Source organism: Candoia aspera, chromosome 1 (assembly GCF_035149785.1).
Source record: "Candoia aspera isolate rCanAsp1 chromosome 1, rCanAsp1.hap2, whole genome shotgun sequence".
NCBI classification, from domain to species: Eukaryota; Metazoa; Chordata; class Lepidosauria; order Squamata; family Boidae; genus Candoia; species Candoia aspera.
Genome location: NC_086153.1, coordinates 138014328 through 138040639, shown reverse-complemented (window position 1 = coordinate 138040639; position 26312 = coordinate 138014328). Strand labels below are relative to the sequence as shown.

General features: G+C 38.8%; 1 protein-coding gene across 1 annotated transcript in view; it reads right to left on the bottom strand.

Moving 5' to 3' along the window:
- Positions 1 to 2349: 2349 nt before the first annotated feature.
- The window catches only part of RNF144A (ring finger protein 144A), a 62742-nt gene continuing 38779 nt past the window's right edge, over positions 2350 to 26312 (bottom strand). The window contains exons 2-8 of the mRNA XM_063314195.1: positions 22098 to 22243; positions 9733 to 9837; positions 9528 to 9588; positions 7854 to 8061; positions 7183 to 7330; positions 6435 to 6524; positions 2350 to 3871 (exon numbers count right to left, since the gene is read on the bottom strand). Of these exons, the coding sequence (XP_063170265.1) occupies positions 3740 to 3871; positions 6435 to 6524; positions 7183 to 7330; positions 7854 to 8061; positions 9528 to 9588; positions 9733 to 9837; positions 22098 to 22243 (890 nt within the window). The 3' untranslated portion in view covers positions 2350 to 3739. The remainder of the gene's footprint in view (positions 3872 to 6434; positions 6525 to 7182; positions 7331 to 7853; positions 8062 to 9527; positions 9589 to 9732; positions 9838 to 22097; positions 22244 to 26312) is intronic.

Genomic DNA, 26312 nt, shown 5'->3' with positions numbered 1-26312 from the left:
AGAACAGTATAAAAATAAAAGTGTTATCAGGTAAAATTCAGCTTTCATTGGAAAACAAAATGACAAAATGTGGATTTTTGGAGTTCCCAAAGATTTTCAAAAGTAATATTTAGAGAAATTCAAGCGATATTACCTTCTAAGATAATATAATTGGAATTTGTAATGGCAATTATCTGATTCAAGTTTAGATGCCACAGGAAAACCCTGATATAAAAGCCATAAAACTGGTTTGAAATTACAGTACAATGTCAACAACGGCTTATTCATTAAAGTAGTGTTGAAAATGTCCATTATGATATGCTTGGAATAGTACTATTTCTAAAGTCAAAACCAATTCCACAGGGGTCCTCATTGTGGCAGAACCACGACTCCCTAAAACGATAAATGAATTTCTGTTAGCCACTGCCCCTGAACAAAAGTAATCATTTCACTGAGGTCGGGCAAGCCATAAACTTAACTAAATTTTAATCTATATATTAGATAAAACAATGATACAACCTTGCAACTTTCTAAATTAAAACCTTTCCATTAGAAATACACCGAGCAATACAGTTTTAAAATGTATTTCTAATGTGAACAATGAGATTGCTTAGTTTTGCATAATGTTTGAAATATGGGTTTAATTTTTCATTTCTCATTACACTTTTCTCTGGTATCAATGTTCGGTTTTTATAGCAGCAAGCGGATCCTGCCTTTGCTCCTGGCTGGTCCATGCGGACCAGGAGTGGATTCTGACAGAGGTCCTGGTTCAGATGTGTATGCCAGGAGGCTCATGCACCTCAATCTGGAGCCCAGAATAACTCACTCTAGGTTTTGCTTAGACAAGGCAGATGTTGGCTTGTCCAAGCCGAGTGGGAGGGAGGACTGCCAGCAATTCAGCAGTGTGACTGTACTGTAAACCAATAAGCATGTAGCAGGCTTTGCTCAAGGCTTTGCTTGGACAAACTGACAGTAGGCTTGCCCAGGCATAGCAAGATCCAGCTTTGGGTAGGCAAGACATCACACTAGTCTAAGCAAGGCCCGAGCCCGGTCAAACTGCACTCTGGGCTTTCCTCTTTCCTTTACTTGGGCCAGCTGACAACCGACTTAGGTAGGCAAGGTGGGAGCAAACTTTGACAGTGATCCTGCTTTGCGGCACAAATTTAGAAGGTCTCTCTGCATAGGCATCGGGGGAGTGGGGACAAGGGGTGAAAAGTTAGTTGCCACATTGCAACACGAACTCTGACCTTTATGTGCTTGTACTGTGATGTCAAGACGCACATTTCTTCATCCATTCCTAACTACATCACTATAGTTAGGAATGGACACCTACGATGCTTTGGTTTGCTCAGGTTGCCTAGAGTTCTTTTATTTATGCTGAATGTTAAGAATGTGGGTGAGGGGCAAAGATTCCAGTTAGGATCACAGTAAGAATATTTTTATCTCTCCAATTCCCACTACTATTTTGACAAGGATTGCTGTACCTTGCATGCCAATTATGGCTAGAATAAAAAAAAAAGTCCACTGGCACAAGAAACAAGCATCACTCATAACTGCTCTGCCAATCATCTTAAGATTGATAAATGGGAAGACTAGGAGCAGTGATTTTATTTTTCGTTACTAGCAAAAAAGGAAAAGATTAAAGCAAGAGCAAAGCACATACTTCCCACAATGCAACCAATGGATTAATTTTCTGATACGGGAGGACAGCTGGGATCAGATTTGCATTAGATGCAGGTACAAACCCTCAGTCCAAACTATTATGTCCTTATTATGCCGTGAAATATTTTCTGTTTCAGTTGACTTACATATGCACGGAAGATTTTTCCATTTCCAGATTTCATGTGGTTATAGAACATTTTGAGCTAATACTTCCCCTTAGTTTAAAATCTACATTTTACAGCTTTCACTCAAAACAACATAATCGATGTCGAGTTATCAATTGTAGCCTGATGTCCATTTTACGGCCCTTCAGAACATACAGAAGATAATAATAGTGAAAATATAAGATGGAAAAGGGGATATTTAAAAACCAACATTGTTTGCCATCACAATACCATACACCATAAAATAGAAGTGATTTTCTAAAAATGAATTAAATACTTGTACATTTTGAACAGCGTTTAGAGTATGTATCATCACTGCAGGCATTTTTAATAATTGAAGCAAAATGGGACAGGGAAAACAGGAGAACAGAACCTTACGGAATTTAGATGGGATTATGGGACTGTAACATCTATTTTATCTGTCTACATCCAGGCACAGCTTAGTGAATTGAGATGAACAGACATAAGGTGTCTCTCTCTCCCTCCCTCTGGCTGAATCTTCAGTGCCTGCTGGACACTAGGAAAGATGGGGGATCATCTACATTTTCCATATACCCCTCCAACTCATGCCTTGAACCTTCAGATGAACCAAAGGAGGAGGTAAATATACAGGCGGTATCTCCTTTCATGGAATAGCTTGTCTCAGCCAGGGGCAGATCATACAGTGATAGAGGAAAACCCGTTCTGCTGAGAACTGTGTTTATTCTTTCCTGGTTCGCAGAGTGCTGTCCACGTGGGAAATGATGATGACTGTTCTATCTTCAGATTAGCACCTACCACCAAAAGAGAAATCATGAGCTCAGGCCTTCCCCAAATTTAGAACATTTGTCTGCATGCTTGGCTTCTACAAAATTATTTTTCTAGGTACATAAAAGGATACCAGATTAGAGGGAGCTCTATTTACATGTAGCAAATAGGTAACAAACAACAGGTAGAAACAAATCTAGATAGGAACAAAAGGCACAGTTGGACGAGGCTAGCAAACAGGGCACGGTGCATGTCTCCACCTTCCTCTAGTCGGTGCCTTCCAAAGTGGCATATCCTATTGGCCAGCCTGCCCACCATCTTCCCAGCACCTTCCTTTCCTCCCCTTCCCTGCTGTTCAACTGCCACAAATGTCCCAGCATGACATATTCCTGTTCTAACAGATTTTGTTAGCTAAGTTTGAAGTCCACTAAACTGAGATCTGTTAAATCAAAGGTTTAGTGTAATCTCAATTTTTAAAAGACTCTGGATTATGTAACAGTTCTGGGCCATATATCTCAACCATAAAACTTTGCAATCCTCCCTCCCAACCCTTAAACAAATTAAAAAAAAATACAGACATATCCACATATTTAGCTCACATAGATTTTCAAATATCAGTAGGCAGAAATGACTCCTCTTAGCTTTGAAAGTCAAAGGCCTAGGGCATCTATCTGGATGCCATTACTCTGCGCGACTGAGAAAGATGGGCAGTGGAAGGGAGACAAGGATGCTTAGATGTTTTCCAATTGCAAATATTAAGAAATTGATTTTAATAAACAGATATTGGAAGCCACATCTAAAACGAACATATTTAAATTGGTAATGGATTTGTAAAAACCACCTATGCTTAAAGGTAAGAATCTCTCTCAGTTTAACGTGAATGAAGATTTTCATCTGGGTAGTGTCACTCAGTTCGGCATCTGCTAATGTCGTCTCCCAGAGAATAAGGAATGACTCGTATCATTGATGCACACAATTCCAATGTTCAGCTTGTTTTCTGCCAGCCCTTAAACTGTTCCTCATAATCCAACTGGTAGATAGGGAACTCTGGTACCAGTAGTTCCTGGAATCAGGGTGCCTCACTTCTCACTCCAAGTGGAAAAAGGCAAGGCTCTAACAAGATTAAGTGCAAAAAAAGAGGGGTAGGAAATGGACAGCAGTGATGAGTAGTCCCTTCTTCATTCTCTCTAAGTAGGCAGAGGGTCATCATCTCCTTTACTACACTTGCATTTGCAGCAGAGGACAAATGGAGTAGCGAGCAGAAGAAAGGGAGATGCCACTAATAACAGCAGGCCAAACCCTGCAAAAATCCCCACGACCTGCATTAAGAAAAGAGAAAAGAAACACATAGAATAATAGAAAAAAATATATTCTCCTATTCTGCTTAACTTGATGAGAACTGATAGAGTCCTATTAATTGTGGGGCCCACAGTGCTTTCATGTTCTGTTTAAGGACCACAGAGAGACATAAAAATAAGAGCTAACTGGAAAGGCTGGTTTCCAGCTGGAGGCTGCTCTCATTGCCACCTCTGTCACTGTAGGTAGCAGTAGAGGAAGATTCAACCATACACAGGGAAGGGTGCTGGGGGTGAGGGGGACAACTGTCTCAGCAGTCCAGACACATGCTCAATAGAAGAGCAAGCGCAAGAGGGAAGACTGCTAATTGCTTTGAGATTCCTTTACACAAGAAATACATTGAAGTATTTTATCTGCTGAATCTCTCCCCTTCCCTCTCCTAATTCCCTTTTTAAACAGAAGAGAATTCTACTAGCCATGCATATTTCCAAGGCTCTCCCAAATTCCCAGAGTTGCTGTGGGTGAATGAAAAGGCATTTGTGAGCCCAGACTGACAATCCAACTGGACCTTTAGTCCTAAGAGCTTTGGAGAACTCTGCCGTTCCAGATGACCCTTAATTGGCATATGATTTGCACAAGGTGCAGGCTGCATCAAGCAGCTCTTACAATCCTGGAACCAATAAATGCTCCTTCTACTGAAGAAGTATGCAGCAACTCCAGCACTAAGGCTAGGGATGGGTTGGGTTCTCCAAGTCTCAGGAATGAGTCATGTTTTGGGCTACCATCTGATCTAACATGCCACAATATTAGTGCAAGGGCTCATGTCCCAGAAGGGGTAGAGAATGGAACACTGTTTGGAACTAAGCAATGTTGCATCTCACAGAAAATGATGCCCAATTATCCCACCTGGCTCATCTTTCAATACATTGAAAATGTTTTAAGTATTACTTGGCCTTGATTGCAAATGTAAAACAGATGTAATAGCTCCAACTAAAACTGATGCATAAAAACATTCTTCTTACTCAGGCTGGTGGAAGAAGAGATTCCTTGCAAATACAATGCACATGCTTAACTCTGTTTATTTTAACATGGATATCCCACCTTGCTTTTAGTAACTCAAAGCTCTATAGCTAGCTCTGTGACTAAGCGGGAGCTTAAAGCTGGATCTCTCCAATCCATCACTGAACTCAGCCTTGCGCAGTTTGTGTTCCCAGATTTGTTGAACTACAATTCCCAATAGTCAGCCTAAAGGTTAGCACAGCAGACAGAGATAGTTTCCTAACAGGCTCTCCATAGCTGTTGGGATAATATATCATATTATTTCTTTTAAAGTCTATTTTCAGGGGGGCTTTTTCTGTCTTAAGGAAGAATTGAATCTATGTTAACTACGTTATAATATTAGTATTTCATTATTTTTCATCAGGGAGTGAAAGCCCTTTTTTGTCACCAGGTGGCAGTGTTAAACAACATTCACTTTGGGAGGTTTAGCATGTGTGTTATGTAACTGCATGCTTGGAAGTCCTTGTATGTGGTTGCAAAAATCCACACTATTTTAATTTTTTTAAAATCCATTTTGCAGAGTGGTGAATTTATAACTGTGTTTCACTTCACGAAAAACATCATGGCTCCCCCCTTCACAGTTTGCTATCCTATATTATCCATAATAATCCTAACACCCCTCCCTCTCCTTTAGATTGTTGCAAGTATTCCTGAAATGCTTCCAGGAATATTTTGATTCCTTTCCAATAGGAACCAGAGCACAATTCTAACCACTTGCCCTCCTTTCCTAACAATGATGGAAGATGTTAGGAAATGTTGAAATATTCCTTGGCAGAGAAGCGGCAGAAATCTCTCACAACATTCAGGTAGGTGGAAAGGAACCATCACTGCCAACTCTTAGAAAGCTCCAAAATGGACTGTGCTGGAAAGAAGCCAGCTTTGAATCCCATGGAGTCAGAAATGCTCCATTCTTCTTGAAAGTCCTAATTCATGTGAAAGTACAAAGATCTTCCAGGAGGAGAAGCCCAGGGAAAACATTCCTCAACTCTTTCTGTCCTGGGTAACCTTAGCAAATTGGCTTGGGAGGAGATATTCTCTTCCCACCCTCTCCGATTCAACTTAGGATTTCCTTGTGTGATTCTTCATGCCTTAGAGTCCGTGTTGACTCCTGGCAACCGCCTGGACTAGTCCCTGCAGTTTTCTTGGCAAGCTTTCGGAAGTGGTTTGCCATTGCCTCCTTCCTAGGGCTGAGAGAAGGTGACTGGACCAAGGTCACCCGGCTGGCTTTCATGCCTAAGGTGGGACTAGAATTCACAGTCTCCCCATTTCTAGCCTGGGGCCTTCACCACTACACCAAACTGGTTCTTGTGATTCTTCGTACCATATATCAAAGTTTATTAGCAACACATGTGAGCAACTCAAGTAGCTGACATCATTTTTTTTTCTATTTTCTTTGACTCATTTCTTTTATGAACCATAATCATAAATATGGAATTATTTTATAATTTCTCAAAATTTTCTGAGCCGTAATTGTTTCAATTCATTTAAAGTCTGCATAGTAAACAGAAAAGATAGTGAAGCACCTACCTGTGTTCTGTGCCAAATAACTGATGCCCTGGAATGACCTAACTTGTTTCGGCAAGGTCCTTTGTCATAATGTATAAGGAGAAAGTCATCCTAGAAGAAAGAGAGAAAAAGAGTTTTGAGAGGCTCTGGGTGTTGAATCTTGCCAAACAATCAAAATGCCTCTCCTCAGAGAGGCTGGCAATGTTCACCTCCGCTCTCTTTGGCCACGAGTACCACAACAGGTAAAGTGAAGTGAAAAAGTCACCCACTGCAGCCTATGCTGATGCCCATGCTGGCATAGCAATCATCACCCAACATCACTGTGCTTATTATCATTGACAGAATCTCTTTTGCAAATCTGGGTGGAACATCAATACGACTAGCATATAACACTAGGTTCTGTAAAATGATATTTGATACTTGATATATTTCACCTATTTACTCCCCCAAATGGTGATTCTTTAATAACAATAATGCCATATATATACTGTATGTACAAATCCCAAATATGAGCTTTTCAACTAATGCTGTCTTCCTGATACGGTGTCACATACTGTATACCAGTGAATATGTGTGCAAAAAATTGTTACATCTACAAAGGAATCTAATATTTAAATTGTTAACTTATAAATGTTGGCATATTCATTTTTATAATTTTGGAATATTCCATAAGATGGCATTTAGACGGTCTCTTTTAAAGGCATTTAGGACCCATGACAGCGGTAACTTTAATGAATAATAATATTCCCATCTTAAAAAGAAAACTTACATCAAGTGATTCCAGACAATACCAGCAGAAGGCATGTTTACAGTTTTTACACATCATTTGGGCACAGCCTTCATCCCTTTCAATATAAACTTTGCATTTTGGACAGCGTTTGATGGGAGCATCATCTTCTTCCATTTTATAAACAGAGCTAGAAGAAACATGTTGATAATATTATGGACGAAATACTCTTTCAGTATGTGTCACTTTCGAATTGAATTTATTTCTGTGTCTATGTTTATATGTGATGCAACCATATTCAAAGATAGATTCCAGGACTATGTATCCATTGATTTTATTATTCAGTCTAATTGGATAACGCTAAAAAGCAGTGTCCACAGGCACTCACTGTTTTGTTGGAATGACAAAAGCACTGTCATGGTGCAAGCCTTTCACTTTTGGGGCATGCTTGTAACGTCACATTGCACGTAGAAAAGGGGCAGGGCTTGCATTGTAACACCGTGATGTTTCTTGCATCACTCTGAGCCCCTTGTCTTCCACTGTAGTTGCTAATGGTACTGAGGTTAAAAAAAAAAAGTCCAGGCAACTAATAATAAGCTTGACTAGCATGCCCCCTGAGACAATAGCAATAAAAACCACCCTTCTGAAAGCTGAGTGAAAGAGCTGCCAATAATGTGTTAGCGATACGTCCACCTCCCTCAATAGCCCTGTACCTCGTTTCCCCTGGTAGGAAGCTGACTGGCATATTCTCTTGACAACCTTGTCCTGGATGCCAGTTAGATTTGCATGCTGAACAAAACTCTATGTCACAGACTTTGCATTGCACCAGCTGGGGGCTCTGAGGTCCTGATTCTTGAAGCTGGCAAACTGCTTGGCAGGAAGAAGATGGGCACCAAGTCCGACAAGGATCCAAAAGCACTTCTGTTAGGGAGATAAGACACAGTTGGGAAAAGATGTAGTTTGACAGCAGAAGCAATAATTTTAATCCCTATAGAGGTCTGGCAGAATAGATTAGGTATCCATAATCTGTTTGGTATAAGGCAGTTGCTAAATTCCATGACAAGGGTGAAGATTCAGGATCGATCTTGAGTTGTGGAACACAATAAGGAATGCCCAATGCCTGATGATGATGCATTCTAAGCAGCTTTCACTGTTACAGAATATGCAGGGAACAATGCGAACATTCTCTTGTCAAACAAGACGGTAAAGCAAAAAAAAAAAATCATGAACCATTCCTGCCTCCTGTCCCCTCGCCACAATGTTCTACAACATCCCATGCACAGTAGTTTCTCGGGAGATGAATCCAAACTCAACAGATTTATTCTAGGATGTCTCTGGCTCTCTCCACAAGTAATAGCAAAGCTCGCATCCTTATCTGGGAGTAAATTCAACTAAACCCAAAAGACTTTCCTTACTTTTAAGGGAAGTTATACAGAACTGAGAGAGTTGCTGGGAATCGAGTGGAATTGTTGTTGTTGTTATTTGGTTTGCAAAGATGTCTTGGATTTCCATCATATGCAGCTCTCCAGACCCCTCCCCTTTTTTTTTTACAATCCCCAAAGACTTCCACTAAGATTATGCCATTGAAATTTGGTGGCAATCCACCAAACAGCAGCAGCTTGATTTCCCATCAATGAAATAAATGTTATATATAGTAAAAACCTTTCCAAAGGAAAGGTTTTTACTATACATAGTAACCCCCACAAAGGAAAAACAAACTGCTTAATCACCTTATCCCCAGCAGTCCTTGGTGAAAAAATAATAATTGAAAAACTCTGTGCAACACCTCTCCCCTCACAGCCACAAAAATATTGCTTGAACCTGGTCTAAAGTCTCAACTTCTGCAGGTTTATAATATAATACCAAAGACAGTATAATTATTGTGTTCCCTTATATGTGTCTTCTTTGCCATGACTGCAGGGTGACTCTGTGCCTATTTTAACTTTTTTTATCCCCCAAAATTAGAACCAACCAAACTCTGTATGAGCATGGAATATAGATGACCTTGGTGTAGTGGTTCTGCCTTAGGCATGAAAGCTGCCTGAATGACTTTGGGCCACTGACTCTCTCTCAGCCCAACCACTTCACAGGGTAGTTGTTGTGGGGAAAAGAGGAGGCAGGAGTATTATGGATGCCTGCCTTGAGTTGTACAAAATAAAGACAGGATATACAGTAAATTAATAATAAATAAACTAAAAATGAAAAAGAGAACACCTCAAAACACACTTCCTTATCTGTATATCAATAAACGGGGAGAGATATTCTAGAGAGCATTGACTAAAGTAGAATAAAAGAAACAGATTTTTCAAAAATGGAACAAAATCATTTCCACATAGTTTGGGGCCAACTGTGGATCCTAGTGGAAAGACAGCAGCTACATACAATACCTCTTTCAAATTGTAGTTTTTTGTATCTCTGCATGATTTCTGATGCAACCATACACTCTATCTGTTGAGGAGAGAGAGAGAAATAACCCTTTGATTATAGCTATATTAAATGTTATTAGACAAAAGGAACATAATAGAAAATCATGATTTGTAATTAGAAGTGAATGTGACTCTTATGTAATATAAAGATATACAGGAAACGTACTTCGTTTTCTTGTAAATGACCTCGCTTTGGGCAAGCAGCATCAGGACAGCTAATTGCTGTTTCAAGGCCTTCCTTGATCAAAAGCTCCACATACTGTTTCAGGCACTGTTAAAAGTCAGGGAAAAGAGCTATAAATGTCACACTGTGACTGGAAGACACATAGAATACTGAGTACTTTTTCAGATAATGAAAACAAGCAGAAGCCATAGGAGTCAATTCACATGAGCAGCATAATTACATTTGAGCCCTTTTCATGCCGTCATCCACAAAATCCTTTTCAATATTTCCTTGTTAACAAAGGTAGACTGCTTACTGAATGAATGTTCCACTCATCAGGTAACTCTAAGGAACCTGAAATAGGTTCCAGCTTGGATGTCATAGTCAACCCTTAATTTGGAGTCAGAAATATTCACTCTTTCCTCATATATGATTCCCTTCTCGGTTTCTTGGTTTAGGTTAATCTCGGTTTTCTGCCGTTTTTAAGGTGGGCCAAATAGTTGTCTTTATCTTTAACCAAAGTTTATTTTCGATAGATGATTAAAAAAAAAAGACACCCACTGCAAATAATTTTACCATAAATTAGAAAGTGAAAGATATTAATAGTTAATATGATTATATTACCCATTAATAGATAAGTAAACCAGCATCACAACAGTTTTGTTTTACAAAGAAGTATGTTTTTCTTTCTTTTTTTCCTGATCTAAACTCCTAGAAGATTTTCTAAGATGCTCTTATCCACCACTGAGCTGCTATCAGCTTCCAAGTATACAGTCCTTGAGCATTCTCCCATACCGTCCTCAGTGAACAATGATAATGGGGACTGGAATTTCCATCGCTAAGTGATGTGGTCATAAAGTGCGAAGCCATGTGACTGCATCACCTAGTGACAGCAATCCCAGCACTCCCTGCTGCCGCCTTTAAGCAAGGAGTGTGGGTTGTTAAGTGAGTCCCAGGCAGCTCGCAAACAGGCCAGCAGGCAGGTAAGGCATGGCATGAGGTGTGGCAGGGGTGGCTGTTGCTGGGTGGGGAAGGGTGTGCCAATGGCCTGTGAGGCATGGCACAAGGGCACCAGGGGTGGCTGCTGCAGGGCAGAGGCAGGTGCAAGCGAGTTACCAGAGTGACTGGCAACCTACCCTGCTGGCTTCCCCATTGACTTTGGTTGTGGGAAGCTGGCAGGGAAGGTCGTAAATGGCAATCACGTGACCATGGGATGCTGCAACCACCATAACTGCAAGCCAGTTGCCAAGTGCCCAGATCACAATCATGTGACCGTGAGGGTGATGGGCTGGCTGAAACTTCGAGGACTGGTCATAAGTACCACATGTTCAGCACCATCATAACTCTGAACGGTCACTGAACAAGTGGTCGTTAAACAAGGACTACCTGTAATTCTTTTACTTACAGATAGTCCTTTTCACCACAGTGCTTCACATTAGAACACAAACAAGGAAGGATAATAGCGTTACACCAGCCTTACCTGCTAGTTCTCGCCATACCTATTGGGTTTGTCTGGGTGAGTGTAGCCATTTGAATCAGCAGAAGTTCACCCAAATTAAAGGACAGATGTATTGTTCCTTCATAAGGCCATCAGTTTACTTTTTTTAAAAATGAGAATTTAGGACAATTGAATGCTGATGGTTATACAAGAAATGAAAGGTCCAGGCATAGTAATCTGTGTTTACTAAGATTCAGTTCTCGGAAAGCAAGCTAAATCATATCCTCAAACAAACAAACTCATATATAGAAAAATCTAACCACCAAAGTGCTGGGATGTGCAGTTCCCTAGGCTGACTTCTTTGTCATCTTCCTGTAATTCTCACACCAGTTTAGTGGAAGAAAATTCTCTTGGGCAGAGACAACTGAACACTGTTGTTGTTTTTTTAAAGAAGAATAGTTTTATTACATAGTTTACAAAGCCCATCTTCACAACAATGAGAACTCAATGAGTTAGGTCTACCCTAAGAGTGAGTTAGTGGCCCAAAGTCGCTCAGTGAGCTTCATGTCTGAATCCTAGCCCAACTATGATTCCACATTGTTTTGGTTTTGAGGTTGCAACAAGGCAACCTTTTTGAAGTCCGAATACCTGTTTTTCTTTTCAAGTACACCCTTGCCAAGGCCTTTCTTTACTCTTCTGTGGCCTTCCTTCTTTCCCTGACCATAAAGTCTTTTCTGCTTCCCTTCCCCTTCTTTTTTCAAGCCACAACTGGAGCAGCTTGCTCTGGTCCACACTGATGCAGCTTTCCTCTTCATGTTTTTGCATGAAGAACAGTTCCATGCAAATCAGATCATGCCACCTACTGGCAGGACTGGTCCAACAGCATAATCTGGACTACTTTGTTATCATCTAATTATTAGCTGTTCAGTACTTCAGAGGAAACCAAGAAGGTCACTCAGAGACAGCATGGTCTTACACAGTTCATGCCTCTTGCAGGCAATATAATATCAAATATGCTTTTCCCGCAGCTCATAATTGTCACTTATTTGCTTACTTTCCCTCTGAATTAAAAGGATGAACAAAGACTTGGAGAAAGAAGCAGCTGCTGTCCTCTGTGTGCTAGGAAAGAGAACATGGGTGAACAAGCAGATGTTTAGTGAGGACCAATTTAAGGAGAACCATACTACAGTATGGCATCTTATCTTAAAAGCTGGAGTTGCTCCAGATGCATTTCAGAGGCAGAATTTTGAAGAACCTGCTAGTTACATTTACGAGCTAAACCAAAACATCAAATATGCTTCCATTCTGTGAAATATATGATCTAATGGATCATCTTCTCCTTTAAGAGCTGGCTACATTTAGCAAATATTAGTTTGCAAACTTTCAATGAACCCCCATCTCCCCATTTGTGTAAATGGAACCCCCACATTTGCACCAAATGCTTTTGCTACTATTCTCCTGAGGTGCCTTCTGCTTTAGGAAATGAACTTATACATCCACTGGACTTCCATAATGTCCTCTCCTGACTGGAAATGGCTGCCTCGTACACAGCAGGCTTCTCTGCATATACATTTATTTGCATAAACACGTTAGCTTTTTCTGGTGAGACAAACTGGAAAGCTTTGTGGACATGACAGGTACATAACACTTTACAAATCCACAAGAATTCAAAAAGAAAACCCTTCTCTCTAAGATGAATACCAGCAAACCACACCATCTCTGGGTATGTCAAGAGAAGCAGGAGGGACACTTGTGGGAAGAGTCTGAAAATTGTGCTGCTGACTGGAAACCCCTTATGGGTTTTTTGCATGAAACAGCAAAATTGAACTTACGATTTATGGTTTTGATGATTAGACAGAATAGACTATAGAAAGAAGAGAGTCATGCTGTAACCTTAGAGTAGGAGACAAACTTCTAATTGTACTTACAACTGCTGTACAGAAAATCAGAAGCTACTTCTTTGTATCTTTTTTTCTTTCTTTTCTATTTCTCCTTTACTTTTTTTCCTTTCTGCACCTTTAGCTTTCCTTCCGATTTCTTTCTTTCTTGTGTGTGTCTGTGTGTGTGTAGATAGACAGACAGACAGACAGACAGACAGACAGACAGACAGACATGGAAGAGACTGAAAATTGGATCCACCCTGCTATTGTTTCTTCCCAAATTTGCCAATAAAGAATGTGAACTAAAACAAAAGTGTGTATTTTTTATGGCATCATTTAGCCCTCACAAAGCACTCTGAGAGATAAGTGTATTTTGCAATTATAAATGATTAATTCGAAACTACAAGGTTTCTTATTCTGAATAGGAATTTTGTTTGGTTAGCCAGAATTTGCTTCCCCTTTCCTAACATTTTAAAGAGAAAGCAGGCATGGAGACCCCTTTGGGACGGGAGTTACACTAATAGGATGCAGAGACACTTAAACTTTCCAGTGTCATATTCATGATCTCAAGGATTGGCAGTTTCATTGCTCAATAGCCAGGTGGGAAATAATGAAAACTAATTCACAGAATATGACTCCTGTACAACCATTAAGCATGGATGGTCAAAGTTTCACGTTTATATTGAAGCATCCTATTAAATATTTATTCCTAAAAGTTAAGAATATGTTACTAAACAATGTATTGCCTGATAAAGACATTCCTTTGTAATTAAATACCATTCAAAAAAAAGTTCTCATAACAAAAATTATTTGATCATTCAAATTCAGTAATAAATCAGTAATCTTAAAACATTACTGATGTGATGTGTACTGATATAGTCTATTTTTATAGAAATTAATATATAGATGCTTTAGGGTGCTGCTGAAATTTTATAAGCCTCGATATTTGCTGCAAAAATTGCCAATTGGTGGGTGCTAGTTCTTCCTCAGGGGGGAGATGGGCGGTGATAAAACCTTAACAAACAAATAAATAAAATAAATTGCCTGCATAACTATGTGATTCAAGAACAAAGCTGGTAGCTGCTATCCTAGTTGAGAAGTCAAAGAGTGGATTAGGGACTGTGCGTTTTCTATCACTTGCAAGCCTGAATTTACAAGTCACAAATCCAAAGAAGGGAAAAGAAAGTTGAAAGTGAAGCCCACTAATAAAGTTAGCAGGAACTCTAAGTCAACCATCTCTTTATCTTCTCTATATCAGAATACAGTAGTGCAGCTCAACACACTCAGAAAACTCCAAGATTCTCCTATCCCCAAAGCACACAGTCATAGGCTCATTCATGCGACCTTTTTTAAAAAAATCCATTCAATCATGTCCAATTCTTGAAGACTGCCTGGACAGGTCCCTGCAGTTTTCTTGGCAATGTTTTTCAGAAGTGGTTTGCCATTGTCTGCTTCCTAGGGCTGAGAGAGAGTGACTGGTCCTTTGTGCCTGAGGCTTTGTGCCTGAGGCCAGACTAGAACTCATGGTCTCCCTGTTTCTAGCCTGATGCCTTGACCACTACACCAAACTGATTACCTGAAGCGAAATGTGCTCTGCTGAACGTTTCCCCGGATTCTTGCTAGAGTCAGTAATGTTTATATTCGCTATGTCCAAATCATCACTCAGCCCATTGTGCTTACTTGAAGTTCACTGGAACAGATACTCCAACTTTGTCCCTGCCCTAGGCACCGAGGATTGTTTTATCAATTGAATAAAACGAAAAAAAAAGTCCTTTCCTGCTTCTCTACGTGGGAGAAAGAAAAGGCTGGTTCTCAATGGTACACCAAGTCTGTAGTATTCAACAATTCCCAACTTGAGGGCCAAGTAAGAGATCTTCCCCAAATCCTTTGCAATTCAGCAAGAACACAGGGAGGAAGTATTAACCACATTTCTATTCTTGCTTTCACAATGTCTACAGGAATGTGAATCCATCTGTCGTACATTTATTTTAATGGTCTTTGTGATCTCCTCATTTGGCAGAATCTAGAAGCCAGAAGAGTCCAGCTTGGCTTATCAAAACAGGGTATTTATTCCATAATTTGGCTTCTTAGAATCATACATTTCTGTCCTGCCATCTTCCTGCTTCTCCAAAGACTCGCAACCAAAAATCAGGGACCTTTTAGAACGCCATCTAATGCAGTGGTATAATCTGTAGGGGATGGCTGGAAGGAGAGGTTTTTATGTTCTCACATACTCTCTTGGATCCCAAACTGGATCAGTTCATCAGATTTATTGTCTGTTTAACTGAAGATCGTTTTCTTGTGGAAATAAATAATTTGATGGCTTCCAAGAAATAACTTGGATGTAGATGGTGATGTGAATGGTTGAGAAACTAGATGGAGTATGGACCAGTCTTAGGGGCTGTTATTGATGGTGTTACTGAAGATACTCAGGAAATATGCTTCTCAACTTTTAAACTGCATTTGAAGAACTTATTTAAGGATGTCTGAACCTGATCCAGGCACTTATCCTTATGATTTACATAAGAGTTAAAGAGGAACCATCCATGTTGGCCCCATCCTTCCATCACAGCCCCTTGGCCCTGTTCTTGTCAACTGGAAGCTTTAATCTAAAAAAATGGGGCTTGCACAACAGGCATAGCCCCTCTAGAGAAAATGTACACAACCTGTGGCACTTACAGTGATCCCAAACCTCTAAAAATGTAACCACCAAATTATAGTTTTAATTTGAAAGAAGAAAAATATATATAGTGTTTTCAAATCACTGTTTTTCATTTATTTCATTGAATTAACTGTAATTTAAAATTCAATCCAGCTTAGTTTTTTTGTTTCAACCTTCTTTCAATCCTATTTGAGAACATCCCCATTCCACCCCCACCCCCCGTTGAATTCCTCTATAAAGCCAAATCACCTCTTGGCCCGAAAAAGGTTGCTTACCCTTGCTCTAGGTTGTAAATCAGAGACAGCCTAGAGGAAGCTGAGAGATAAATCATAGGAGAGAACTTTAGGACAGTCTGTGCTCTGCAGACATTCCACCATGACCACTAGGGAATATGCAGAAAGCAAAGATTTGAATGTTAATTGTTTAGGAGTACACTAATTGATCAAATGTGTTTGATAATTATTGTCCTCTAAAAAGATTGCTTCCTGAAAATGCTCATGAATTTTAATCCCTAATCTGAAAGTGATTCATGTACTTTAAAGCAGGATCTGAACCGGGCAGAAAACATCAAAAACTACTCACTGTATTGTTCCAGAATTTAATACTTTGAATAAAGTCAACAACCATCTTCTTCCTGTCCCAAAGTGACACCATTGTGCTAATGTGGAATTAGACTTTCCTTTAAGGGCTTTTTATAATGACTTTCCAAGTGTTGCCAAGAGAGTCAGAGTTTTATAATATTTGTCTACCTCCACAACGAAAAGCATTAGTGTGACTTTGCAGTGCTGAAAGCTCCATATAACAATATGGTTCTTGCTCCATGGGTTTAGAAAGATGACTCTGCCTTGAGTAACTCTCATGTATGCATAAATGCACTTCTATATAAAGTTAGAAAAAAATCCCAGTTATCTTAATCTTAAAAATTTCATAGGACAGATGTCTCTGCATCATTGCTTCAAGGTTTAGTCAACTTCCAGAATCCTGCTTTAATTGCCATTATTTTATCACGCACTCTCTTTTGGAGGTGGGGGGGTGAGAGAGATTGGGATGCTTTAGATACATAGGTGCCCCACCTCCAGAGTCACAAAACTGTAAACCACATTTTTGGTTTGTTTTCCAGGGGCTGTGTTTTAATGTTTACTTCTGACTGGAATAATCCATAAAGGGGATTTGTTTACAATTCCTCCCCCCCATCTTATTCTGACCAGAAATAGGATTTGCACTAAATTAATGCAACACAGCACTGAAAAGCAAATCAGCAATTCAGGCTGCCAGCAGATGGTAGATAGAAAAAACAAAACAGAGGACAGAACCAGTTTGTACTTTAGCTTTTGTCTGATCTGCAGACTAGAGAGCATATGTCTGGCCATGAATGGTTATTTTAGAGTAATTCTCTTGCAGGACCATTTAAGACACATGTAGCAATCAACTCAAATGGAATCCTACACAATTTGTCGAACTTGGCACACTGATGTTCTACCTGTGCTTAAATTTTACTGAACACATGAACAGATTGATTATAGCTGCAGTTGTCTAAAGCCAAAAGATTTACAGAAACAGGAAAAGTCAGGGAAAAAAATATGCCCAGAATAATTCTTATCTTCATTGCTAATATTTCAAAAATACTTCACAATGATTTTGGGGGGAAATGGACTGATTTAAAGCAAATGCTGCTTGGTTGCCTAGGCAGCACCAGAATACTTCCTTGCCTTCCGTTGCTGCGTCCAAAGCAAAGAAAAGGTCATCTGACTATGCCAGGAAAATGGCAGATATCAACTTAGTTAGAAACAGTAAGATTTTCTTTTTTTCTGCAGGGGGAACAGCATCCTTTACACCCAAAAGCCACCCTTGAATTTTCAGCTGCCATTTATTTCATCTAAGTCCTTCTTGGGGGGGAAAAGACTGCTTGCTTGGATAGCATAGTGTGTGGACCCCCTGTCAGGTAAAGGCAAAGATTCTATGCTTGAAATTAATTACTTACTTCCCATATAAATAATACTGAAGCAACTTTTTTTTTAATTGGATGGATGCAGTTCAACCCCCGCATGTTTTTCCACCCCTCTTGCTCTCGATACACTTATGTGTTTAATCCAGATGGATTTTCTTTTCTCTGGCATGTCATTCTTTGAAACCCAGATGTCAGTGCTCCAGGCAGTTGTTCAGCAGATTGTCTTTTGCTTCTCTGGCTCAGAAGTTGATAATGCAGCATTACTATTTGCTCCATCTCCTTTTTTCTTTCAGATGTGTGAGCATATTTAACCAAAGATAGCCATGCAGGTTAACTAATACCACCCCTAAATCAAAGACCATAATAACAGACTTACAAAGTGTCTTAGATGCAGTTTCATGTAAAAATCTGGAATGGGCACTTACTTACTTACTTACTTACCTATCAAATTTGTCACCACCCATCTCCTCTGACCGGCTATTGTCATATTTGTCTTATCTTATCTTACCATCATCTCCTTTCTTGAAAAAGCTCAAGAGGGTAAATGTGGGAAGATGCTGTTTTATCTTCCCAACTTCCCTGTGAGCTAATTAACTGAGAATGGGCTCATGTCTCACAGTATGGTTGAACAGGGAACTGAAATATCTCACTCAACATTGCTTTTGCATAATTTTGTTTTAAATTTTTATACCTTTGATCTTCTGAAGAATTGTAATATTTAACTGCCCTCCCAGCCACCCCCAAGTAATTCTGTGAGGTAGATTATGATAAGAGGTCAAAGCTGGACTGACTCAATTCCACTCAGTAAAAATTTTCACAGAATTTGGAGGAACTGATTCAAGCCTCTTATAATTCTAATAAGACATTCTAGCCCAGCGGAGGGAGGCAATCCAACATCTCTGGACCACTTTTACATTTTTTTTAACCCCCCACCCCCACCCCTTCCTCCTGCAAAATTAAGCTCCTGGGTTACTTTTTGGCCAAGACAATTCCCCATTCTTTTAAGCACCACAGGTCAAATAAACAATGTATTTTAATTTTCCAGTGTTTGGTAATAAGAAATCTGGTGGCTTATCCACCAAAAAAACCTGAATCAATTTCTTGTGCTCAATTTACATGCATTTGAAAATACAGAGAGTAAGCCAACTTCAGAATTCATGATAAAAAAATCTGCTTGGCGATTTCCCCTATTTCTTCAAGAGGTTTATAAAAGCACTGACCTAGATAGCCAACAAAGATGACAATGTGTATAAATTTGTTACACATTCGTCAGTATAATCTAGAATAATTGCGTGTTATATAGTATAATTTAGTGGAGTGAATGACCACAACTATTGTAACTGCAATCAATATGGTTGCATGCTGAAACAGAGTTATAAGGAATTCTATGCCACAAAGAATTCTAACAAGATTCATCATGTTTGGTGCTCAAATGATCATCCTTAAGTTTTTAACTTTTCAAGAGAACATGTTATGCTAAATCAGAGTTTCTCAAACTTGGCAACTTTAAGATGTGTGGACTTCAACTCTCAGAATTCTGGCTGGGGAATTCTGGGAGTTGAAGTCCATACATCTTTAAGTCGCCAAGTTGAGAAACACTATGCTAAATAAAAAGAGTTTTATACCACTTTCCTGAGATTTCCATTCTATTAAGCAAAACAGATATTTATTATGTTTAGAAGCATCTGCAGGGGGTGCGTGGGTATCAGTGATGAAAGTTGCAGTGTGGCATTGCAATGCAAGCACTGGCCCTTTTCTATTTGCATTGTATTGTCACATACATGCCCCAATTAGATGGAGACTGCAAGATGATGTTGCGGCAAAACAGAGATAGCCTATCACTGCTGCTGCTATTCAGATATTGTTGTCTAATTGTAAATTATACATCTTATGAAGGAATTACTGAACATGACTCATTTGAAATTCTATACCTGTTTACACTTGTTTCTACTCCCTTTGCAGTAATACTCAGAATTTACATAATTGTTACCTACAGTATAATGAAATTTTTAATTCCATAAAATCCTAATTTTCCAATTCCTCATATTAATCATTTCCATCATTAAAATATGAATGATGGAATGGCAGGAGAGGAGATGACTCAGGAATCAAACACTGTTTCCTCTTCAAACTCTTTAAGAATTATATTTAACAGATTTGAAGTAGCAGCTATTAAGTTCTTACTTTCAGGAAGGAATGGTATTACTTTAACTAAAGAACCATCTAACATTCATTCAATTTGTACTGATTGGACATTCTTTAGTTTCTTTTAATTTAATTTTCTAAACTGAACTAAATTAATTGGAATTGGAAGAGTTTGAAAACCAGACAAGATTTTCAGTAGAACTGACATTTAACTGCTTCTATTCTGCCAAGAGACAATTATGAATGATAATATTATAATGGTGATAATCTTGTACTGAAGAGGTTCAAAATTCCATTTTTGATGCCAATCCTTTTAATGAATATTCTAAACATTTAAATCCCACTTCACTGTTAAGAAATGCAATGTCTGAATCTGTTTCTATGACTCTTTATCAGTGTTAGGTAAAAAAGCAGATGATTTCTCAATGTTAAGTTCTAAACCTGACGCTGCATGAAATTTATTTAATATAAACTACCATTCAAATATGTCCTTATTTGGATTCCTAAGGAAAATAAGGAACAAATTATTACACGATGCTCTGTTTTATATATTACATTATGAATGTTAAATATTTCCTAATATTCTTAATGATTCTCAAATAATGAGGTTGAACAAAATAGATGAAATTGAGGATGTTTATTTATTTGAAAACATTCTGTATCCAATCCATATATAACTGATTAATTATAGAAATGAACTTAATTCCAAATCTCATTTCAGTAATAATTGTTTGAGAAATGTATTTACCACTCCTATCAAAATTTAATAAAACTATAGAATTTCAGTAATTTTAGTATTATGCATTATTTTTAATATTCTCCTAATTTAGTCCATCCTGTTTCTTTTAAGAACAAAGCTGTTCTTAACACAAAATGAAAATAAGAATAAGAATAAAATGAAAAAGAGGCAGCTGAGGATAACCATTAACAATAATTAACAATATCTCACAGGGACATCTAACCTGGATAAATAGCCAGGTCTTAAGGGCCTTCTGAAAGGCTAGAAGGGATGAGGCCAATCTAATCTTGGAGGGGAATAGCGTTTCAGAGGGCAGGTGCAGTGATAGGAAAGGTTTAAGGCCTTGTGCAAGAAAGATATTATTTGGCACAATGCTGACAACTCTGTGATATTACAATTGATATTCTTCTAGATTTGGAAGAGCCTGGAACTAAAAATTGGTATCTGATCCAGGAATTCTTATGTATTAGCCTTAGGAGAATGATGCATTTCCTGGAGGCAGATAATATCAAGCTTTTCTGGTTTATATTAAGTAATGACTTTTGATGGCTTAACTGATTACCTAAACATTAAAGTTAAATGATAGAATTTCTCAAATTAGCATAACAGATACTTAATTTAATGACATTTACCTTAACTGATATTTTGTTCTTCCCATCTAATGTATTTTTTAAAATGTACTCTTTTACAGATAAAATTTCTACCACAACAAATGTCTTTTAAGAGAGTGAAAAGAACAACATCTAGACAAAAATAACATCCATTAAGAGAAAAAACCCTTGTTTGAGAGGACTCTGTGGGATCATATTTTCCAGATTTCATCTCCTTAGGTTTTATAACTAAAAAAATTGTGCTGACTCGGGGGGAAATGAAAGAAAATAGTGGAATTAAGCTTACAGTATATTTAATGCAACTATAAATTTAAAATATACCTCTCAAAAACTGCCTCAGAGGAAGACATGAGCCAAAAATTATCCTCCCGCCCCTCCTTTGACTTCTTGATTTCATTGCCTGACCTGCTATGACCCTCAGTGGCTTAAAAAACAAAGCAGCAGTAACAATGAAATACGTTCCATTCTCCAGCTGCAAAAATCACCCATCCCTGTTCTAACCACTACCAGTTTCTAGAAGCCAAGGGGTGTGATTGTGCAGCTAAAAGAACTGCTTTAGATAAATGTTGCAGAAGAGCTTGAAACATTTTCCAGTACAAGAATGTTTATTTAAATGCTATATTCCCAGTTTGGACTTAATAAATAAGCCTGACCAACCACGAAGTTTTGGGTTTTCCTTAGACAGACAGAATCCTCATTTTCTTTTCCAATTAGTTTGTTTGGAGATGAGCACAAGCTTATACAGGAAATATAGGCTACTCTAAGTTCAGGACAGGACAGCACTTCTGCTATTTTTCTAGAGATGTATACTACATGCTCACCATAAATGCTGCTCCTCCAACTACAGTACTGCAATCTAGCCTACAGATATACAAACATGACTTTTGTTGACTTCAGGGGCAATTCGGATGGACGTGGGCACAGAATTGTTTGACGTTTACTAACCAGCGTACAGAAGATGCATTGGCATTGTGCTATTGTTGTCATCTGCTCCACAGGATACTCCCCAAGGCAGAGCTTACACAACACAAGAGGATCAAGCACCAAGTCCCAAGTGGGTCTGTATCTGGCTGTAGTCATTGCAGAATAATCTGAAGGGGAAGAGGAAGAGTTTATCAATAAAAAACAAAATCTGCCAGAAATTTCATGGTTTTTTTAACCTGGCCACAGTGAAAAGTTGCACAAACAATTTTTCAAGCAGAAGTGGGCAACATGCAGGTCATAGATAGCCCTGCCAAACTCCCTTTTTTGCCATTCTGAGCTTCCCAACTTTGTACTGACAAAATAAGTTTCCATTTAAAAAAAAAAAGTAATGGCAAAGTATCCTTTGATAAATTTAATGAACATATTTTATTATTTCTCATCATTCCCAAAATTCAATTGTTGCTGTTGATGTCAACCTGTGGGTTTTGGCCCGGGCCTTTCCTAGAGGATGACTCACTTTATTCAACACTGGGAAAGTTGCATCAAATGAAAAAATTGCACTAAGTATATCCCTTCACAAATTAATGGATGAGGGCAAACCTATTTCTTGCTTACTCTGAATGCCAGTTTGGTACCCTGGTTATACACCCTGGAATGTTTTAACTAATCAGAATATTCATCACAACCATCACAACACCAAGAAGCCCAATCAATACTGCTGTTTTAAATAACATTTTGGAAAGATGTGTGATGTAAGCATTCAGAGAAGATCTTATGCTGGTTTAAGTTTTATTTTCCCAATAATTCCTATCCCTTGCCCCAATATGCTTCTATTAGGAGCGTCCCTCCCTCTGCCATCTGATCTTGTGGGTGCTAAAAAGTTTTGAACTGTATCACTGTAGGAGATCATGGGTCAATCTGTGCATGCTGATCTTCTCTGCCTTGATGTACTGGTTCTTCAGCTCTAGAACAATGGGAACCAGAGACCAGCAGAAGGTAGAACATGTACACGAGAGTACATGATTGCTGCTGCTGCTCCTATCCCACAATGCCTGGAAGACACTTTGGCTAACTCATAATTATGAATGGCTTGTGTTTATTTAAATGTCCAAAATATACATGCACCTTAATACTGTATTAGCAAAATAATATACAAGTATGATTAATAACATACAAGCAACACCTTCAAGTCAGTGTTGACTCCTCACAACTGTCTGCCCTAGTCCCTGTAGTTCTTTGGCAATATTTTTGGATGTGATTTGCCATTGCCTGCCTCCTAGAGCTAAGAGAGGAGGTCTGGCCCAAGGTCATCCATCTGGTTTTGAGAACTCACAAACTCCTGGTTTCTAGCCAGCAGCCTTAACCACTACACCATATTGGCTGTATAAGAACGCTTAAGAAGAATACTGTGACTTTATTGCCTGTCAATGTAAAAGACTAAAGTTACAATTTAATCCTCCCTACCACTCCCTTTGGATATTATTTTAGTTGATAGATGCCTTTTTTTTTTCTATCACTACTGATTGTAGGCAGAAGCCTTCAAGGTTACACAATCACTTTTTAGATTCCTCTGCCTGCTTGAGGAAACGTGAACAATCTTTCAATTCTTGGCCACCAAGTAGTATTGTATTGGCTTGTTTTTCATTACAGCTGGCAACAACTGGATAGAAAACAAGAAAGGAAAGGGGAAAACGATCAAGCAATCTTATTTTCTAGGGATGTTCTGGATCATTTCTTCTTAGTCATGAGCTTGAACTTTGTTCCAAAGAAAAAAGGAAATAAAAAGTCATTGAACAGATATTAGCTCCAACTTGAAAGTCATAAAAGAGATGTAGTAAGGTCAGAAAAATCTGTCTTCTTTATGTGAAGTTCTACAAGTGTGTGTAGTGTTTAGATAGGAAGGAGGGAGGGAGAGAAAGATATATATAAGCCTGATTCTAAGAACAACTCTTCACATGCATGCAGCAGTGTCCTAATCTTAAAAAGTGGGTTGGGTTTATCCTAATTTATTCGCTTGCTCTTGAAATCTGCCCTAGGAAAGAAACTAATGCTTCCAAAGGAATCTGAAGTTCTGCCCCAAACAGTAACATCAATTACTATCAATGTCTTACTTTCTAGGCTTAACTGACATTGGCTGCAATCTCACTGATTATGTTTGCTCTTTTTTAAAAAAGAAATCTTGGATTTATAGAGTTGGTGTTCCTAAAGAGTCCTCCAAATATATAGAAACTGTCACCATCTTGGTTTTGAATAGCCCCTTTCACTTCCAAGTTCTGTAAAACAGTCAGCTATTCATACCTACATACACACATACATACCATCATGCTGTTCTCTTTCGTAAACAGTGTTATACACAGTGCAGAAAAGAAGTGGTAAGCAAAAAATGAAAAGAAAACAAGGACATAAAGGTAGGAGGTAGGAGAAAAGGAAAGCTAACTAAAGCTGGTTTACACAAATGGTCTTCCCCTTTCCCTTGACCCATTCACCCTTGCTTCATATATGCACTTTGCAACTGTATCCTTATCCTTTCTCTCCAGATGACAAAACAGTCTCAACATGCTTCTTTTATATTGGTCACTCACTTTTGAATTCATTCAGTATTATAGGCATGCATTATTCTGATGTGGAGTGGACAAGTGTATTTTGGATCCAATGTGAGCACCTTTTGCTGCATCTGCCAGATACCCAGAATCGTTGGAAGTTAGGTGGCTAATACTAATACCCCCCCTCCTCCTCCTTCTCCTCTCACATTGTAGTTGTGGGGCTTAGGATAATATTTATTTTATAAATTTATTCACCGCCCATGTCTCCCCTACAGGGGGACTCATAATATGAGTTTGAGTTAAGGAGACACTAAAGTAATAGCAACAAGTACAGCAAGGTTGGCTATGGTGGAACTAAAGCAGACTTGCTGCTTTAGTTGGGATATTGTACACATCTGTTTGGCACCCATTCATTCTTGGCCTTATCCCTTCCTGTTTTACCAGAGTTATTAAGCAATCCATTCCTGCTGCACGTCAACTTATTTTTATACAGGCTTTTGCTTTTTTTTTTTTCCCAACAAGCATTTATTCTAGGCAATAGACCATGTTCTATCTACTACCTTTCTTACAGAATTTGAAGGTCTTAACATTTCCCTATTTTCTCTTATAGAGAGAATATGCATTTTCTAACAGTTCCTCATTCTTTTTTTTTTAACATTATGAAACTCCACTAGTAAAACACATTTCTGCATTACAAAATCGTATCTATTTATTCCCCCACCCAAAGACACTCTCTGAGTGAGATGGGTGGGGAATAAATTTGATAGATAGATAGATAGATAGATAAATAGATAGATAATCTGAAATTGTGAATGTGAGAAATGTGTCTCATCCATTTCTACTCAAATAATTACGCTACTTCTGAAGGTGAGTTATTGTAGTATTACCCAGCATGGTATGCTTATTAATGTTGAACTAGGTACAGTTGTAACTGAAATTATCCAACCCCCATTGCAAATCAGGTTGATTGTCAAAATGTACAGACTTTCAGCTGTTTGCAATGAACAAATCAAACAAAAGCAATTGAAATAGCTCAACACAACGAATGCTTCAAGTGGTGTCCCCAAAGTCAACTGAAAATGCAACTTATAATGACTTCTCCAATCTCAGAATTATTCAACCCCTTCATGGCAAGCATCTTCAGTACTTAGTAGAGCACCATTTTGCTGTTATGACCTGCTGCAAAAGAGAGCCAGACACCAGCTTCTGGCAGCGTTCCTGAGAAATCTTAGCCCATTCCTCATGAGCAATGGCCTCCAGTTCAATCATATTCTTGGGTTTGCATGCTGCAACTGCCTTCTTCAAATCCCACCAGAAATTTTCTATGGGGTTCAAGTCAGGTGACTGTGATGGCCACTGTAGCATCTTGCAGGACTTCTTGTGCATCCAAGCCTTAGTGGAATTTGACATATGCTTGGGATCATTGCCTGTTGGAAGGTCCAATGATGCCCAAGCTTCAGCTTCCTTATGGCATGACGTTTTCTCCTAGGATTTCTGATACTTAAGTGAATCCATCTTGCCGTCCACACGCTGCAGGTTTCCAGTGCCAGAGGATGCAAAGCAGCCCCAGAGCATCAACGAGCCACCACCACACTTAACTGTAGGCAGAATGTTCTTTTCAGAGTATGCTTCATTCTTCTTCCTCAGACATACCGCTGATCCATCAGGCTGAAAAGTTCCAGTTTTGTTTCAT